Consider the following 20,533-nt stretch of genomic DNA (forward strand, 5'->3'; position numbering starts at 1 on the left):
CGCTCGAGGAGACAGAGAGAGTCGTAAAGCTTTCTCATCGCAGTATCGCGAAACTCATTCGAGTTTATGGAATACGTCCGGCGGACGAGCACAGACGGAAGAAGGCGGAAAAATGATCGTAATACGAAAACGTAGGCGAATTAGAAAGGAAATTATAAAAGAAATTTGTTTTGGAAAGTCGAACGTCCTTTGAATCACATCCACAACTTGTAGGATATATTTTAATAAATATCCGATTTTTTTCATATATTTTAAACAAAAGATATTTATAAGTATCCAATATTCGTATTATTCAATTGAATAAAATGAGAAATGTGTGAACACTTGCTCTTCAAATTATCAAAAATCTGTTTGATATATTTTGAATAAAAAAGATTTATAAATATCTGATTCTCTCGAATCGTCTAATTTGTTTAATATATTTTGAACAAAAGAAATTTATAATTATTTAATTTTAATTTAATTTCAACATCTAATTTATTGATGTATCTTAAACGATGAAAAATATATTTTTAATTAAATAAATTTTTTAAAATTAATGATATTACAATTATTTTTAATCTCAGAGGTCGTTATTACGAATTTAATCCATTTTTCACCCATTTCCTGCAACTGCAATTAATTATTAAGAAAGTATGAATAATGAACGATATTCTTAAGGAGTTACATACGTTACATTCTTCGCGCCGAAAAGTTGTATTTTGGGATTTTTTCTCAAGAAGGAGATAAAATAAATTAAAAAACTAATAATTTCATATTGTTCTTTAATATTTTATTTACATAAAAAATTTTTTTCCGTTGAATTGGATTATATATATGTTCTGTAAACTGCAGCCGCTGCACGAACATCAGGGCTCCATATGGATAACATTCTAACTTCTTTTTTTTTTGTAGAAACACAAAAGTTAATTAAATTAAAATTCCAGTATTGTCTTGTAAAATAATGTTGTAGTTAAATTTCAACGGCTCATTTGTTAATTTTAATTTTGAATATTTTTCTAATAAGTTTAAAAGTTTAAATTTTTATAACAAAAAATTGATACTTTTCTTAAATGATCTAAAATCTTATTTCTTATACATTCAAATATTTAACCCTTTTACAACATTATTTTAGAAGACAGTACTAGAATTTTAATACTTTGGTGTGTCTCTACAGGAAATTAGAATGGAGCCTGGACTTTCGTGCAGTTGTTGACGCTGCTGAAGATTACGGAACCTATATGTAACCAAATTGGACAAAAAAAAATATTTATATAAATAAAATATCGAGAAACAAAGAAGAATTATTAATTTTCAATTTATTTTACTACCTTCCTAAAAAAAATTCTGAAAATGCGTCAATTTTTCGGTGTTGAGAACGTATATAATCCCTTAATAATTTTCTCTTTGACAATACCGCAGGGATCTTGTGTTTGCAACTGGATAGACGACATGGTAAATCGCGCATAATCGCGAGACATCTCCCTGTTCTCCAGACAGGTGAGCATCTAGGTCAGGGCGCTAAGTTTAAGGGTTACTACTGAAATTTGCATATCGCTTAAGTCCGAGACGCAGAACTCTCGTCTCCTCTCGGAAAGCCGGATACGGGCGAACAAGTGTGTGCGAGCGTGCCTACAATCGCAAGTGTGAAATTGCACAAACGTATTACCGAGAGATAATACGCAAACATACCTTGAGATCGATACTGAAGTTCGTTATTGACTCCTTGGTCGCTTTGCGCTTTGCACCCTCATAACGATCGATGCTGCTTAAGTTTCCTTGCATAGCGGCGCGTAACGACATTATGTTCCTTATACTTTTCAAATGTTAGTAATCTGTAATAAATTGAAAACAATTATTGATCTATATGATATTAAATCTACATAATATTTTTTAATAATTAATAATTAAATTTATATAAAATTAAAAATTAATAATTTATATGATAATAATTAAAGTAATATATGTATATATATTATTATTTTTCAAACAGAAAATAACGTCATGACATTCATCATAACATTAAAATGGTGTCAAAACGATTCCAAAATAATTCTGCTTGAATTTTTATTTAATAAATACCAACTAACAGTAACATCAATATAATTTCAAATTCAACAATATAGACATAATATACCACATGTTGTACATAAGAGTTATATTATTGAGTGCAATGATTACTAGATACTCAAATAAAACACAAATCATCATGACATTAAAATGACTTCAAAATTATAACTAAAAATTACTTTTCAATCATTTACGATTTATTAATGTTATCGCCATTTTGTCGCATATACTATATTTTGACTTGTTCTGCTTGAGTGATAATTGTTTCGACGAACTTTTCTTTTCCGCATTAGTTGTTTCCGTGAATCGGGCATCTGACGATAATCATTACGCTTTCGAGAAATAAATACGCGGATCACTGTACTTTCGAGAGATAAATACCCGAGATCGCGAAGTAACGGTGCGTAATGGCGGTGGCGGTTTTGCGCGTCGCGTTCGATCTGCGACGACGGAGGTTCGCAACACTTTGCGACACGCTCGCAATAATCGCACGTGCATTAATCACCTCCGAACGATCGTAAGAAACATTAATTGCGAGTCACGCGCAATCCGTCATGAATACGTTCTACGAATACCTGCAGAATCCTTTCACGAAGAGACGCCGTGATTTGCCGCGATTTTAGAATGATTGACGCGTCGATGGAACGTGAAGTGAGGCACATTCGAAAAGTAAAGACAGCCTGGCACCGAGCGGGCCGACCAATCACAGCCGAGAATCCTGGGACGACCATTTCTCATGTACTGCGATTGGTCTATTCGCTTCACTGCGCGATTCAAACTGATTAAATTCCAGCGGGATCATTTAATGGCTTTTAAAACGGGAAAATTACAAAAATGAGCAAATTTACTAGGTGTTGACGAACCAATAATACAGTAAATTTGTTCATTTTCATAATTTATCTCGTTTCAAGAGGATCAATTGTGTATCTTGAAATGAGATAAAAATTATAAATGTGAACAGTTTCAATAGATGACCTTAATTGTTGACCAATAAAATTATAAATAGAGAATTTTTGCAATACCGTTTACGGTACGATTACTACTTGCTGCCTTACGTTTTATGTGCCATGAGCTTAAACGTAGTGATTAAGAACATCATCATGACCTTTACAGCCATGTTCCAATGTGCCAGTACTGAAAATCATAGTCCACGTTTATATATTATAGATTTTTAGTACTGTATATTTTTAGGCAGTGTATATTTTGATTTCTATAATTCTAACATTGAATTTCCTTTTAGCAATATGAAAATCTTTTGTCATATCTCTAAGGGCCCCCGCACGCAAAATTCCGTAACAGTGACCGTAATGGTGCGGTCCCATGATGCGAAATTGGCGCAATGAGGAATTGGCGGAACGCTCGTGATTGGTTTAAAAAAGACATATCGACGGAGCGTAATTGACGGAATGCTTGCGATTGGACGGACATCGTTCCGCCAATTCCGCATTGCGTATACGTTCCGCACCATGAGATCGCGCCATAAGACGTAAATTTAAGCCGATGAGCCAATCAGGATATTGCTTTAGATCTACGTGATCTAACGAAAATGGAAATAACAGTAAACTTATCCATAACCTTGCAATAAGGCGAGTTTCAACCAGTTGAAACTGGCCTTATGGATAAGTTTACTGCTATTTCTATTTCCGTCAGGTTACGTAGATCTAAAGCAGTATCCTGATTGGCTCATCGGCTTAAATTCATGTCTTAAGGTTACTGTTGCCCGTACGAGGATCCGGGCTTAAAGCGAGGAGCACAGACTCTTGCATAACGCATAACACATAAGACATAAGAAATCCAACCAATGAGAGTTCTTTATTTCATGGAAAGAAAGGAAACGAATGTTAATTGGTACATTTTCTTATGCATTACGTATTATGCATTATGTAAGAGTCTGTGCTTCCCGCTTAAGCCCATGGCACATACAAAAACGTAAGGTCGTAAGATTTAATCAATAAGGAAATCGTAATTAATGTCTTATGATTTAGGGGCTGCACACAATAAAAGGAATAGGGAACAGGTAATAGAAAATAAGAATTTCAACCTATCAGAAATCATGTATTGTAGAATACACAGTTTCTAATAGGTTGAAATTCTTATTGTCTGTTCCCTATTCGTTTTATTGGCAGCCCCTTAAGACTTAAAACTTAAATAATAGCTTATTAAGCTAGTTCTATATTAGTCGCATCGCAGCGTCGCAAGCGTTGCGGTCCAATCAACGTCAAGCTAGCTCGACTCTGATTGGACTGCAATGCTTGCGACACGCTTGCGACGCTGCGATGGCGATCAATGTAAAACCAATTTTATAGAAAGCCCATTAAGCTGGTTATACATTAATCGCATCGCAGCGTCGCAAACGTGTCGCAAGCGCTGCAGTCCAATCAGAGTCGAGCTAGATTGATGTTGATTGGACCGCAACGCTTGCGACGCTGCGATGCGACTAATGTAGAACCAGCTTTACATGTACAAAAATTTTAATCGCAATCGTAAGGCAATCGTAAACAAATTAACCAATCACAGTTAAGTGTTTTAAATCGTGAGATCGCAATTTTGATTATGATTGGTCGATTTGCTTGAAACCTTACAATGGTCGCGTTCGGCAGACTCAACTATTGTAGAGCGGATCCTGCTCGCTGCTATTGGTGTATTCTTTTAGATCATCCAATAACAGCGAGAGCTCACTGATCCGCTCCGCAACAGTTGAATATGCTCAACGCAACCAATAACAACTAAAATTTTTGTACGCGTAATGACTTCAAAACTCGATCTACAATTGCGTAAACGTTGTTGTAGTTATAATAATTGACCAATCACGCTTGAATATGAGGAGAATATCGAACTGTGATTGGTGAATTTTTACAACTACGTTTACGCAGTTGTAGATCAGGCTTTAGACTAAAAAATAGCTCTAATACCTGAGCTTAAATACAACGAATTAATTACTGATATATAAATACAAGAAGTCGTTTTAACCCTTAAATTTGCATCTTTGTCGATATAAAAATGTCTATTATTTTTAACTATTCTATAAATCTATTGAGTTTCAATCAAATCAACGAATAACATAAAGGTAAAGTTGCTTGTTAGATTCAATGAAGAGTTAAAGGCAAGAACCAATCATCGGCAAAGAGTTTGCTTGCCGGACAATTAAACATGATTGGTTGGATCCACAGGTAAGAACCAATCATGCTTATTCGCACGAGGTTTGTCACGTCGCATGCTCCAACATACTCCAATATGCTCCTACCATAGTCGCTCTAAAGCCCGTATCAGACTACCGACTCTGCAAGCCGACCCGACTGCCAACTCTGGCTGTTAACCAATAATGGACCAATCACATTGAATCAATCTTATTGTGATTGGTCTATTATTGATCGGCAGTCAGAGTTGGTAGTAAGATTGAGATCGAAGATTGAAGATTGAAATTTGACTAATGAAGGCAAAGGAATTTTTGGCCCGTATTCATAATCAGACCTTATATTTAAGGTTTCCTTAAATTTATCTTCAGATGCTCTACGAATTATTTCATTGGCTACTGAGCATCTAAAGATAAATTTAAGGAAGCCTCAAGTATAAGGTCTGACTATGAATACGGGCATTATTCTCTTTCTGTCCTTGGCATTGTAACGAGTCTTTAAATATTATCCATATATCGATGGCTTGCTTTCCAGCAAGAGACAGAATCATTGTTCTGTGCCAATGTTAAACCAAATGATCGCTGTCTCTTGCTGAAAGCACCATAAATCTTGAGACTGGAAAGCAAGGTCAATCTTTAATGCCTAGTCTGATTCCGGCCTTACGAGCGCGTTGAAGTAGGAACTACGGCCGGTATTCATAGTCAGTTCTTATATTCAAGATCGTCTTAAGTTCAGCCTTGAGGTGTCATGAACCAATCAGAGAGCCGCGTTAGCGTATTAAGACATTACTTAAGATGGTTTTGAAATAAGAACCGACTATGAATACCGGCCTACGATAGGAGCATATTGGAGCATGAGCGCGATAAATTTTGGATAAACATGCCTAGGGCGATATTCATAGTCAGTTCTTATACTTAAGATCGTCTTAAGTTCTGTCTTGAGATGTCATGAATCAATTAGAGGCCGGTATTCAGAGGCCGGTATTCATAGTCGGTTCTTATTTCAAAACCATCTTAAGTAATGTCTTAATACGCTAATGCGGCTCTCTGATTGGTTCACACCTCAAGGCTTAAGACGATCTTGAATATAAGAACTGACTATGAATACCGGCCAGAGGGCCACATTAACGTCTTAAGACTTTTGCCCGTATTCATAGTCAGACCTTGAACATAAGACTTCCTTAAATTTATCTTTAGATGCTCAGTAGCCAATGAAATAATTCGTAGTGTATCTGAAGATAAATTTAAGGAAGCCTTAAATATAAGGCCTTACTGAATACGGGCAATTATTTAAGACGATCTTGAAATAAGAACTGACTCATGAATACCGGCCCTAAGTCACTTTGCCGTCTTGAACTCGCTCAATGATGTCGTTCGACAAGATTGGACAAGATGTCGCGCGAATCGCGATTCCGAATATCGACGGAAGTCGACGGCGCTGCCATGTTTGAGTTCTTTTTAGGTTGGTTTTACTAGCAGCACGTTGTCGGAACGGTAAGCGTGGATATTCACTTCTGAACGTTTTCTTGTAACTGTATTTTCGCTTATCGCTGAGTTTTGTGATAAGCTCAGCTATTTTTACTACTCGTTGTTTGCAAAAAATCCGAATAATTCTTGAAAGATGGCCTGAAAAACAAATGCGACGCGCGACGACTTTACGTTGTTAACGTCGAAGTCTGTCGCCTGTCGGTCGTTCTAAATTTTAGTATTTTTTTTATCTCACGATTCTGCCTCCTTTCGATAAAAATAAATTGTAAACCGAAAACTATTCTGAATTCGTCTCACAGCATTTTTTTGGTAGTTGTCGAACGAGATTGTTTTTAACGTCACACGTACTTAGATATTGTGACGAAAGTTCACGGGCTGATTTTATTACAATTCAGATAAGCCATCATGCAGATCTTCGTGAAAACCCTCACGGGTAAAACCATCACCCTCGAGGTAGAGGCCTCCGATACCATCGAGAATGTCAAGGCCAAGATCCAGGACAAGGAGGGAATTCCGCCAGATCAACAGCGACTCATCTTCGCCGGCAAACAACTGGAGGATGGACGCACTCTGTCCGATTATAATATCCAAAAAGGTGCGAATGTGTACCTAATGTTAAATAGAATTTGGCGAGTCTTCAAAGTAAAAACTAGATATTTATAGTATATCAAAGGCTCGTTCTTTTTCTAGACTGAACTTTTTGCATGCTTTATCTTTCCTCTTTTTCTTTTCACATGGAGAGAAAAAAACAAAATCCATACAAGTTCAGTTCTAGAAAAAGAAACTACAGTCTGTGGAAAAAGAACAGGCCTCAAATGTGGCATTAAATTTAGAAAAATGTATAAAATTGTAAACGGAATTCATTATGAACATGTATGAAAATGACTTATTTTTTCTTCTGTAGAATCGACCCTCCACCTGGTACTTCGTCTCCGAGGAGGTGTTATTGAACCCACGTTGCGTATCCTTGCACAAAAATATAACTGCGACAAAATGATCTGTCGCAAGTGCTATGCTCGTCTTCATCCACGAGCAACTAATTGCCGTAAGAAGAAGTGTGGCCACACGAATAATATCCGACCAAAAAAGAAGCTGAAGTAAACTAGACAGCAAATACCATTTTCTATGTTATGGAAATGGAAATATATGTTTCTTATATATGACATCAATAAACTACAACTGGTAAACTGATCTTTTGTACTTTATTCTTCTTATACACTTGACAAAGTAAATTAAATTTTTAATATAAAATAAGCATATAATTGCATACAAAGAGCTAAAGTATTATAAGTTAATCTTGTGTCTGTAATTGTACATATACAATTGATACTAAATTAATATATTAATATACCTCAGAAACTAAGAGAGATACAGGAAAAAGTTTTAGATAAAACAATAAGAATCTTATTTTTAGACCGTACCATGTGAGAAACACAATTAATAATAGAAATTCAACAGCCTATACCGGTCGAAACTAAATCTTTAATGCTTTTAAATAATTTAAAGTAAATTATATATATACTATATACAGGGTGAGGAAAAAGTATCGGGACACCTAAATAACTTCTGAACGGTTCGAGATAGAGGATTGAAGTTTATAGGGATGCAAATGGCATCATAAAATCTATCATTTAATACCAAAAACGCCTATTTTAAACCCCCCGGGGGGACGGAAAAATCTTAAATTGCACGTGGGGTCGAGTGAGGGCTTTTCATTTAAAAGGGCCTTTCAAGACGAGAACAACGCGTGGTGTCCCAGGTCTACGATTTTTTTTTTCGCAGTTATGATCGTTTAAACATTGAGATTTCGCAGTAGCGGAGAGCTCACGGCGAGGACGTGAAAGACTTTGCGCGGACACGTGTGGATAAACGTGCATGTGGGAAGGAATGTGGTGTGCGTGTGTGTGCGCTTTTATTCACACGTGCCCGCGCAAAGTCTTTTTCACGTCCTCGCCGTGAGCCCTCCGCTACTGCGAAATCTCAATGTTTAAATGATCATAACTCTGCGAAAAAAAATCGTAGAGACCTGGGACACCACGTGCAATTTAAGATTTTTCCATCCCCCTTCCCCCCGCCCTCCCAGGAGTGTTAAAATAGGCGTTTTTGGTATTAAATGATAGATTTTATGATGCCATTTGCATCTCTATAAACTTCAATCCTCTATCTCGAACCGTTCAGAAGTTATTTAGGGTGTCCCAATACTTTTTCCTCATCCTATATGTACTTGCATATATAACATATTTGTAGTCCTTCAAACTGCGCGCCGAATTGATTTTCCAGACTTATAAACGCAATTAAACTACTGGAATAATGTCACGAATTGAATTAAATTGACAAGCAATTCTTAAATAATTTCGATGCACAATCAGGCATCATATTAGCAAGATGTTAATGTGCTGAAAAATTTTTATATAAAAGTTGTAGGTTTTCTTGGGGGAAAGAAGGTAAAAATAACAATTTTATATATGAGGTATTATCATCAGGTCAAAGTCATCGATTTTTTTTTAATGGAACACCCTATTTTTGATGTCAGAATTTAATAACTGGTATCAAGAGTTTTTCAAAACACTATAATACAGTTATTTTTCATTAAATACTTTTTGAGTCGAAAGGCTTGAAAGTTACAGTACCGTCAGCATTAGCACTACCAAAGGTGTCTACCGACGGCTAAAACCTCTTAAATGTTATTTGGGATCGTCACCTGGATAACATTTGTCAAGATTAAGGCCATTGGAGATTGTACCTCTTATTTTCATTTTTTTATATAAAAATGAATTTTTAGTGCAAAAATAAAAATAAAAGGAATAATTTCCAATGGCCTTAATCTTAACAAATGTTATCCAGGACATGATCCTGAACATTCAAAAGGTTTTAGCCATCGGTTGGACACGTTGAGTAATGCTAATGTCGGCGGTACTGTAATTTCCAAACTTTATAACTTGAAAAGTACTTAATGGAAGATAACTTTATTATAGTGTTTTGAAAAGCTCTTGACACCAGCTATTAAATTTTGGCATCAAAAATAATGTTTCATTAAAAAAAAATCGATGATCTTAACCTGATCTTGGTAATACCCCGTGTACAAAATCTGTTATTTTTACCTTTTTCCCCTTAAGACAATTTACAACTTTTATATAAAACTTTTTCCTGTATCTCTCTTAGTTGAGATATCCACCTGGGGCGATTAAAATGCCCCACCTTGTATACAATAAGTTTAATTTATAAAACGTGAAATTGATTTGGTCTTATCCTGAGCATGCGGGTTTCATGAGTAATTTGTACTGAGAAACATAAGCCTCATACAGATTCATATCGTTTGGATTTGGTATCGTGCCACCTATCTGTAAAAATATTCATGAATACAAAGTTTAACATGAATACAATATTTAATGTGCAACACATTTACATACTGTGGCTCTTTTCACATATTGCTCATATATGCTTATGCTTGCGTCTTTAACAGTAGGTAACGTTATGACAGCAGCTGTAGATTCGTGAAAAGATGTTTGTTGAATTAGTTTCAAACGTAGTTTAGTATGATCTGTAGAATATGTTGCATTTCGTCCTATTAGAACAAATCTGGAAAAAGGAAAACATTAAAATATACAGGGTAGGATATTTTAATCGCCCCCGGCGGATATCCTAGAAACTAAGAGAGATACAGGAAAAAGTTTTATATAAAAGTTGTAAGTTTTTTGGGGGAAAAAAGGTAAAAATAACAGATTTTATATATAGGGCATTACCAAGATCAGGTCAAGGTCAAATTAATTTTTTTTAATAGAACACCCTATTTTTGATGCCAGAATTTAATAGCTGGTGTCAAGAGCTTTTCAAAATACTACGAGGTCTCGGTAGTCTAATGGCTTAGGACGCTTGTACGGAATACAAGAGATCCGAATTCGACTCCCGGCCGAGGTAATATTTTTCGCAATAAATTTAATTACAGTTTTTCAGCATATTAACATCTTTATAATATGATGCTTGATTGAGCATCAAAATTATTAAAATTACTTGTCAATTTAATTCGCGAGTTTACTACAGTAGTTTAATTGCGTTTATATAGTCCGAAAAAGGATTCGGCACGCAGTTCGAAAGACTACTGGTAAATATGGTATATATGCAAGTACATATATAGTATATTTAGTAATTCAAGATACAATTATTTAAGCATTAAAGATCCAGCTTCGACCGTTATAGGCATTTTGATATTGATTGTGTTCTCACATAAACGGTCTAAAATAATATTGTTTTTATATAAAACTTTTTTCTGTTTCTTTCTCAGTTCCTGAGATATCCGCCTGGGGCGATTAAAATGCCTCACCCTGTATAAAATTTTATACATGTTCGTAAAAACAAATATTACCTTTTATAAAGAATAATGTCGTTTCGTTTTGGATATTCTGGCTCTATGCCATATACTTCCTTCATAGAGGGAAACAATGATTCAAATGACATTAATTCTGAACTGTCTTTAGAAGTAATTAATTGGGAATCGTCCATTTGTTGGTGGCTTTCATCTTCATCTGAACTTGAATCCTCGCTTGAGCTGCAACATATAATCGATATTATTAATTAATCGGAGTTAATTATAAACATACTAACAAGGAGAGGCCACCAATCTGTAATCACCGATTACGACCAACTTTTTTAGGTGTACAGTACTCATTACAACATGTGCTACGGTAAAGTCATAAAATCCACTATTCAGTCGTTCTCGAGAAAATGGCGATAAAGTATTTCTTGGCATCGCTGTTACGCTCAGGTTTGATCCCTAGTCGGGACTTTTTGTAACATTTAAATCTTACAATTTTTTATTGTTATGTACAGTTTTTAAGTCGTTCTTAATCATTCACAGTATACAATTATTTATTATACTTAATTATTTAATACAAAATTAATTATTTATTGCAAAAGAATCAGAGAATCAGGAAATGCTTCCATATGAAATTAAAGATTTATTTGTGAACACAAAATATATATTTGTAATTAGAATTTACCGTTTTACAATAATGTTAAAATATGCCTGGTTTGCATCAAAAATAACAGAAGAAAGAAATTTATTTAAAAATGTCAACGAAGTTTGTTTTTCAGATTTTGTTAATAATACAAGCTGTAAAGATTGTGCAAATGACATAACAATAATAATATGCATGGTGCAACATTATGTTTTAATTGTTTGTACGATAAATACCATTCTAAAAGCTGCGAAGTTATTGTAAAACGGTAAATTCTAATTACAAATATGTATTACTGTAAATTCTAATTGCAAATATATATTTTGTGTTCACAAATAAATTTTTAATTTCGTATGAAAGCATTTCCTGATTTCCTGATTCTTTTGCAATAAATAATTAATTTTGTATTAAATAATTAAGTATAATAAATAATTTTATACTGTGAATGATTAAGAACGACTTGAAAACTGTACATAACAATAAAAAATTGTAAGATTTAAATGTTATAAAAAGTCCCGACTAGGGATCAAATCTGAGCGTAACAGCGGTGTCAAGAAATACTTTATCGCCATTTCCTCGAGAACGACTGAATAGTGGATTTTATGGCTTCATCGTAGCACATGTTTTAATGAGTACTGTACACCTAAAAAAGTTGGTTGTAATCGATGATTACAGACTAGCGGTCTCTCCTTGTAAGTAAAAGAAGCGCCAAATAAATATTAATATACTAACTATAAATAAATATAAATATTAATTTTTATTTATAATTAACTCGAAAGAATAAAATTGATAATTACAATACATACCTTGCGCTAGATGTTGTACTACTCGTACTACTCTGGCCAGTCATAGATGGATTTTTCATGTTTAAGTTTTTACTACCTGCTTCTTCTCTCCGTCTGCCTGGTCGTACACGAACGGCAAATGGACTATAGCAAGTAGTAAAATGTGGCATAAAATCTCTAACAGAGTGACTTATTTTATATGCATACACCTCAGATAGTAAAGATAATTCATATGGCCTAAAATATTTATATAGTTTTTCGTAAAACATGAATTGATGATACATATAATACGTACAATAATATGTATAATTATGAAATAAGTGATGCTACCTGTGATAATCGTAATAAACGTCAATCATTTCTTCTATTGAATTTTGCACTTGTATCATTTCTGAACAGGATTTAGTTACTTCATCAAGTGCGTAAGGAAGACATTTCAATACATTTTTATCCCACCATTGTGTCAGAAGTCTTCTTTTACGTGAGTAGTGACAAGCTGGTAGATGATGGAGATAATAATCTGTTAGAATTTCCCATATTGGAGGCTTACCTTCTTCAGGTATGAACAATCCTAAGATGAACGCATATTAATTAATTATAGATAATTATAGATTAATAATAGTATAAATAGTATAATAGTATTAATAATATAGTTTTAATAGTATTTATAGTAAATAATATAGTATTAATTAATAGTATAATAGTATTAATACTATAATATTAATAGTATAATAGTATTAATAATAGTATAAATAATTATAGATTAATTATAGTTTTGCAAAGATTAGATAGATACGTATGTGATGTTATTTACCCAAAAATAAATTAATCGTGTGCTGTTTTTCTTGATCACTAAATGTATTACTGTAATATCTGCTTAAAGTTTGCATAATATCGTTACCCTGACTTGTCCATGGAGCAGTTTTTCTAAATGATAACATTTTCGTATAATCGAAATTATTTTAATTTAATATATTACCACATTCTAGTGTAATAACATTCACCTACCTGTATGTCTTAATTCTATGTACTAGTTGTGAACCACCATATTGCAAGGCTAAAGTATCTCCATGATCTTCGTACAATTCTTCTAACATCCTTACGCAATCGGAATCAAATTCGAGTTTCGGAGACTCTAGTACACCCAAAGCACACAATTGAAACCCTAAGGCACATTTTCCTATTGCAAATTGAGCTGTATTTGTTCGGTCTAAGCAATCTACACAATTTGTTCTGATGATTCCAGTTTGCACAGTTCCTCTCTTAGCAAAACATTCCTTCACCTTATTTTGGATTTGATTTAATTCATTTGTTTTATTAATTTCTATATTTGAATCAGAATCATATATAGAACTTGTTTGCCCGTTACAATCCATTTTAATCGAAGTATTAATAGAGCTTTTGGTGTCATTTAAATTAGATAATAAAGTCGAATTTGAATTTGTCTTGTGGAGTTTCCTCGTATTATTGTTTTGTGGTGAAAACAGATTTCTCTGATTGTAATAAAGATTTTGTGACTGATAAATACCAGTCTTTAATACAGCATTGTGAGCAATATTTCCTAATCGCCCCATAACGTTCACTTTTTTTCTATAAAAGAGACAAAGAAAAATTAACGAAAATTAATTATAACGAAATTATTATTTCATATACAGGATGGGGCAATAACTTTGTCCACCTTGAATATCTCCGCTATTTTTAGAGATATGAAAATATTGTAATTACAAAAGTTGTACGATATCAAGAGGACCATAATATATGCTGATAATAATTTTTCTAGGTAGATGCGCTTCGGAAATTTCAAGATCACCTCCATTTTTTTTAATGGCATGCTGTACTTTTTTAACCTTAGTATTATAGCGGGTGTTTAGACGATTTCAATGACCTATAATAAAAGGTCATTCGTCATTAAATAAAGAAATAAAATGAAATGTTAAGAAGTGTACGTGCTTCAGAAATTCAACGATTGCAGTGTTACATTGATGTAAACGGACATCACTTTGAGCACTTCTTGTGTCTGTAACATAAGAATCATTGTTTTACTTTTTTATTTAATGACGAATGACCTTTTATTATAGGTCATTGAAATCGTCTAAACATCCGCTATTACACTAAGGTTAAAAAAGTACAACATGCCATTTAAAAAAATGGAGATGACCACCATGATCTCTCCGAAGCGCCTCCACTGAAAAAAATCATTACCAGCATATATTTTGGTGCTCTTGATAACGTACAACTTTTGTAATTATAATATTTTCATATCTCAAAAAATAACGGAAATATTCAAGATGGACCTATATTATTGTCCCATCCTGTATTTTAATATAAACTTACCTTTTGCTCATACGTGCCATATCAAAACTTATATATTGAATATGATGTTCTGGAGGTAGAAACTGATTCAAGTATTTCACAGCCATACTTAATTCTTCGCTTAATGTACTTTCATGTTTCTTCTTCTCTCGTTTTTTAACTAAATTTAATATTATTATTGGTGATCCATATCTTTTTAATAATTGATTAAAATGCGCTCCTAAAAGTATTTTAAATGTACAAGAATAAAAAATAATCTCATATCAGAATAAAATCAATTTATCAATTTTTATATATCAATACCTGCTGTTTCTACATAAGGATCAGACAAATCACAAGTTATGGTCGGTTTTGGGACCATCTTACTAACATCCTGACTCCAATGAGCAGGCACTGATCCACGCATTTGTACAAAAGAACTGAAACGTCCTTTACTTAGAGAACTCACGCCAGAATCATGAACGATTTGTTCCGTTTCTACTTCATTCGCGACATCTCCCTATATTCATATGTAATCATCAGTTTATATATCTATGAAAAATATATATTATAAATGCATCTGCACATACATCAAAATTTGCACCACGTTTCAGAAAACGTGTTCCTGCATATTTGTTACTTCTTCTGGCAATAACGGTGACGTACATAGATCTTCCAAAAATGCTCACATTTGACTGACCAATAAAGCCATGTATTATATACAATATCCATTCAGGATGCAAATCTTTTTCTACTGGCTTTAAAAGATGGGAATTCCACACAAAACGACGATGTGGATTACTACGTATACCGTAATCCATATATTTCTCGCCTCTACTATAAATACGTTTCAGATTCTTATTAATTTATCTCCTTATTATATTACATTTAAATAGAATATATATCTTTAAATTTTCTTAATCCGGGAATAGTCACTTGGAATATTCCTGCCTCAGCGGCAAAAAAATGTGAATTGTAAAATATTGTTTTGTATGGATGTTGTTTAATAAATTTCTTTCTTCTTTAATAGCTATTTTTTTATGAATAATTTAAATATGTAATTTTACCGAAAATCGCAATAAAAAAGCATTATTTAAAAATTTTGTCTTTTAAAAATACTATCATAAGTTACTTATTGTGCTTATTTTATTTAATATTTATTTAGCTTCTACTTACTTTTGTTTTAGAAAATTGTGATTAAATCCATATCTATAATACTTTTAAATACTAATACATCAGAAAATAACATACAGGGGACGTATTTTGGTCATGTTATTTTTCTTCTAGGTGGAGGCACCAAAAAAATATAAAGATCATCTCCATTTTCTATAAAATGGAATTATATAATTTTTCATATAGTATGATTTCTCTAATTATTCTGCATATAAAAGTATTAAAGTTGAGATATAAAAAAATCAATAGTTTATAAAATATTGAGTTAACTTATAGTTGCTTAAGAGTCAACAGGAGAGACTATGGAGATCTCTAGTCGGAGACGAATTACTTTATGCTGAAATTATGGCTAAAATACTGCATGAATAGCGTTTTAATTGAGATTTGTAATCTTGAAAATCACCTGAAGGCTCATATACAGTGATTTTTTTAAAGGCAAAATAAAAATTCATTCTGATATCTCCCGATGTATACTATAGTACACTTGAGCTACACATAATTTTATTTATTATAACTTTTCAAGAATCAATTTGCAAAATTCGGCTCTATATGCACCTTCGCAACTTCATAAAAAAGAAGCCAAAAAGGTCTCATGATATAATATTATTTTTAGGAGATAAAATATCAGCATGAAAATATGTATTTGTACCACGAATAAGGAGCATATCATTTTATTTATTATAATATTTTAAAAAGCGAAAATGTAAAATTCTACTCTATAATAGGCTTCGTAGCTTTGTAAAATATAAGCCAAAACGAATTCCATGGCAAAATATTTCTTCTACAAGTTAATATATAATAATAATGGTAGAATCTGATAGAGAGTGCAGATATGCAGTTGCACTGCAAATGGGATGTAAAGAAGTTGGCTTATCATTCCTGTCGATCCTTAAAAAAATATGTAGACAAAATGGATGGCTTTTTTAAATAACCAACTATGTGTTCTTTATATCAATTGATTCATTTCATTATTCTGTTCATACAAAAATATTAAAGTACGATAATAAAAAAAATTAATAAATATTTAACATTTTATGTCAAAATGAAGTATAAAATATCTATTAGTTTTTTGATATCTCTACCTTCATATTTTTATATGCAGAATAATTAAAGGAATCATTTTAAAAAATGGAGATAATTTTCATATCTTTTTGGCGCCTCCTAGAAGAAAAACAATATGACCAAAATACGTTCCCTCGAAATCGTTCCACTTTTATCTGAAACATTTTTTTTGTATCATTAATAATTTCGGAGAAAATTGACTGTATTGATTAAAATGAACTATATCTTGTACAATATGCTGTTAATAAGAGTAATTTTAATTTGAGTATAATACCACCCCAAATGATTGTTTACATATAAAAGAAATCAGGTGACTACTCCCGAATTAAACAAGTTATATAAACTGAGCATACTATAACATACTGTTCAGTCTGCCAATCTTTTCTAAATGCCCACATGTTAAAAAAATCTTCAGAATCGTCTGATTCTTCAGATTCCCTTTGGCTAGTACACATGTCAGTGAGAAGATCAGATTTGATACGCGTTGGCGGTGCCATATTACTTTGAAAAGTATGTGATATATCATATGAATAACTGAAGTAGAAGTTACTGCTGAGATCAATACTTTGAAACATCTTTACATATCTCTGTTCGTCAGGATGGAAGATTCGTACAATGTCATTTGGTATGTATATCATTGATGTATCTTCTATTTTATATATTGTATGATGACCAATAACTGCAATTCGGCGACGTTTTGTAACTAGGATTATGTAATATCCTTCCAAAAAACGTATAAACCCTGCATCAAATATTTTTTTCTAAAATATGTCTATAATTTATCACTATAATTATTATTGTCAATTATTATTGAATATGCTTCATATTTTCGCTGTATTTCTAAATCGTTGAAACAAAAAGAGTTGGATATCGATGATTTGCTTGCATATTTTATACACAATCATAAGCACTACTAGTTTTTGTAATACGTAGCGCCCATTATCTGCGTGTTACGTGATATCCATGCATTTAGCCTAATTATATGTGAGAAGTACGTTATATAAGTAAATATTACACCATGCATGAGGGAGGATATGTACATACCATGATGTACCATGATGTCTGATTGCGAATATTAATTCTGTTAATCATATAGTGTTTATTATTCTAACTGATTGCATATTGGCTTATCAAATACCAATTCATTAACCGAATAACTCTGTTGTATAATCAATGTGTAAATTGTACAATCAATTTTCGTATATTCCCTTAAAATTAACACTCAAAATATTTCATTTTATGCAATGTCAATTAAATTATTTCGCAACAAAGTTATTCCATTTATAGTAATTATATACGTCCACCTTCGGCTTTGTCAATAAAAAGCTTTTATGCCTTACCAAGGAGAGCAAAAGCTGGTACTAGCCTGGGGAAAGTGTCTCTCTGCCACATACTCGTCCAGGTGAATTTAGTTTGTGTCGGTTTATGCAGTGGTTTTTGTAATTCTTGTTGCTCAGGCTCCTCTGATATACTCGAACTAGGTGCAGGTTCTTTACTATTTTTGCCTTTATTAGCAAATGTAAATAAGCTAAGTTTCGTATAACGCAATTAATAATTCCGATAAGGTGTTTTTAGTATCTGATAGTATAAATGATATTAGTAATAGCGTGTAACAACTATAACAAGTTTTATATATCTATATATGGTATACAGAGTGTATCAGGTGTATCTGATCATTCGCAATCGGAACATACTACAAGATTAAGCATTTAATCCCGAATCTATTAAGCTTAATAATTTGTCGATCTACAATAAATCATTTCGAGAGCATTTTGAAAAATTTGTTACAAATAATGTTATAAACTTGTGATAAATAATTTTTAAAAAATTTGTTTAAATGATATAACAAAGAAGGACTACGAGCCTAAACAGCTTTTTAGACTCGTAGCCCTTCTTTGTTATATTATTTAATTTATTGAGCCTTTTTACTTAATTTTAATTTGTTTAAATGATTATTAATTGCGATCAACAAATTATTAGGTTCAATAGATTTGGGATAAAACGCTTTATCTTGTAGTATGTTCCGATTGCGAATGATCAGATATACCTTGTATATAGGAAAGTTATCATACCAGGACAGCTTGCAACACTGAGGAGCCTAAGTTTCAACATTTTTATCAATAATATTAGAATGATAGAGAGAGAGAAAGAGAAAGAGAGAAAGGAATGTGTATATACCATAGGTACTAGAAGTACCATTTAAATAAAAATGTGTATGACTCCATAAGTAACTATGTTTTAATACATATGCGAAAGCTTACGCATGCAGTTATTATCAACTCCGTGTTTGTTAAAGTGCAAGAGAAACACATATGTAATGATCTTACCAACAATCCCAAAGGCAGATACGACACGTGCAACACCACCCACGTTGCTGCGCTGTCCTGCTCGTGTTCGATTACCCATGTCAATCATGTTGACGAGATCTTTTATTTCGTCCTGAGTATATTCCCTCTTGTCGTCCATTACGACCAACTCTCTCGGTTCCATCCTGTCGATTTTCAGGACTCGAAAACGCGTTAATGTGTTGTTGGATCCCATCAGATAGAACCGCTGCAAAAGTGTAAACCTTGAAACCTTTGATAAATTGGATGAAAGTTAGAATGTCAATTCGAGACTCACGGATTTTGTCTCGTATAGGGCAATTTTCTGTATAGAGGAAATAATCGGATGGAACACCATGGTTGGTTTTCCTTGGTCTTCCATGGCGACGTAGCGTTTAGCACGATTTTATTTTGAGACACACGATTAACAGGCTATCACATGCTGATACCTATCTCTGCTGTTCTCGGCTTTGTAGCAGACGATATGAAAACATATAATATAATACATAACCTTCACATTGGTTGCGTTCAGCAGAACATTGGGCGAGTTCAAGACAGCAAAGCGGCTAGGCATGCTTACCGAGCGATTGAATATGATTGGTTGGATCTATAAGTAATAACTAATTATGTTCATTTGCTTGGCGAGCAGGCTAGCCGCTTTGTCTACTTGAACGCGCCCATTTATTTTGCAACGGTTAGAAGTTTTCTTTACGCTGATTAGATTATACTTTTAGATCTAAAGAAATGATCCTATCTCAGCAATTATAAAACGGTTGCAAAACTGTTGCGTTCTGCTGAACGTAGCCATTGTTATCTGACTCTTTGCGGTCCACTTGTCGCTACAAATGCTTTTGATTGACCAATCAGAAGAAATAATTTTACTAATTGACCAATCAAGAAATGCTTCGAAGTATTTGTAGCATCAAGTAGCTGGCGTAGCTGCGTAGCCTTTTATTCTTATACTTGTCGGAGAGGGCGTTAATGCATGGGAAATTTCTCAAGCTATAGGTCTATTTTTTTTTCCACCTCAAGTTTTGAACTGCCCGGTAAAAAAATTTTTCTTGCATAATATGTATAAACATGTATAAACATACATAAATATTTATAAACATGTATAATCATATATGAAATATGTCCATACATCCCTCTTTCTTTTGTAAAATTACTTTTTAGTATAATAGAAATAATATTAATGTGAAAACATTAAAAATAATTAAAAATAAGGTAATTTTCACACTATTTGTTTTAGAAAAAAACAAGAATTACTCATAC

The 20,533-nt window shown here is 33.0% G+C and overlaps 2 protein-coding genes across 6 annotated transcripts; one reads left to right on the forward strand and one right to left on the reverse strand.

Annotated features, from left to right (window-relative positions):
* The first annotated feature begins 6,582 nt into the window (after positions 1-6,582).
* Positions 6,583-7,860, forward strand: RpL40 (ribosomal protein L40). Of its 2 annotated transcripts, none has more exons than XM_018455562.1 (3): positions 6,583-6,676; positions 7,066-7,265; positions 7,575-7,860. In XM_018455562.1, the coding sequence occupies exons 2-3, from the start codon at positions 7,076-7,078 to the stop codon at positions 7,769-7,771; spliced, it is 387 nt and encodes a 128-aa protein (XP_018311064.1). In that variant the 5' UTR covers positions 6,583-6,676; positions 7,066-7,075; the 3' UTR covers positions 7,772-7,860. The 2 variants fall into 2 exon arrangements, with proteins under 2 accessions (XP_018311064.1, XP_018311065.1); XM_018455563.1 differs by lacking the exon at positions 6,583-6,676 and adding an exon at positions 6,863-6,979.
* Positions 7,861-9,549: 1,689 nt separating this feature from the next.
* On the reverse strand, positions 9,550-19,759 carry FIG4 (polyphosphoinositide phosphatase FIG4). 4 transcript variants are annotated; one of them, XM_018455558.1, is made up of 14 exons: positions 19,560-19,759; positions 19,265-19,490; positions 18,278-18,442; positions 17,301-17,679; positions 15,293-15,539; positions 15,027-15,222; positions 14,745-14,943; positions 13,419-14,000; positions 13,225-13,337; positions 12,741-12,981; positions 12,432-12,647; positions 11,034-11,216; positions 10,081-10,249; positions 9,550-10,011 (listed from the first exon to the last, which is right to left on the reverse strand). In XM_018455558.1, exons 1-14 carry the CDS (start codon positions 19,641-19,643, stop codon positions 9,916-9,918), a joined length of 3,096 nt encoding a protein of 1,031 aa, XP_018311060.1. In that variant the 5' UTR covers positions 19,644-19,759; the 3' UTR covers positions 9,550-9,915. The 4 variants fall into 4 exon arrangements, with proteins under 4 accessions (XP_018311060.1, XP_018311062.1, XP_018311063.1 ...); XM_018455559.1 differs by having other exon boundaries at positions 9,912-10,007; XM_018455560.1 differs by lacking the exon at positions 18,278-18,442.
* Between the last annotated feature and the right edge of the window lie 774 nt (positions 19,760-20,533).

This window comes from Mycetomoellerius zeteki, unplaced genomic scaffold, assembly GCF_001594055.1.
Source record: "Mycetomoellerius zeteki isolate Tzet28-1 unplaced genomic scaffold, Tzet1.0 scaffold49, whole genome shotgun sequence".
Lineage (NCBI taxonomy): Eukaryota > Metazoa > Arthropoda > Insecta > Hymenoptera > Formicidae > Mycetomoellerius > Mycetomoellerius zeteki.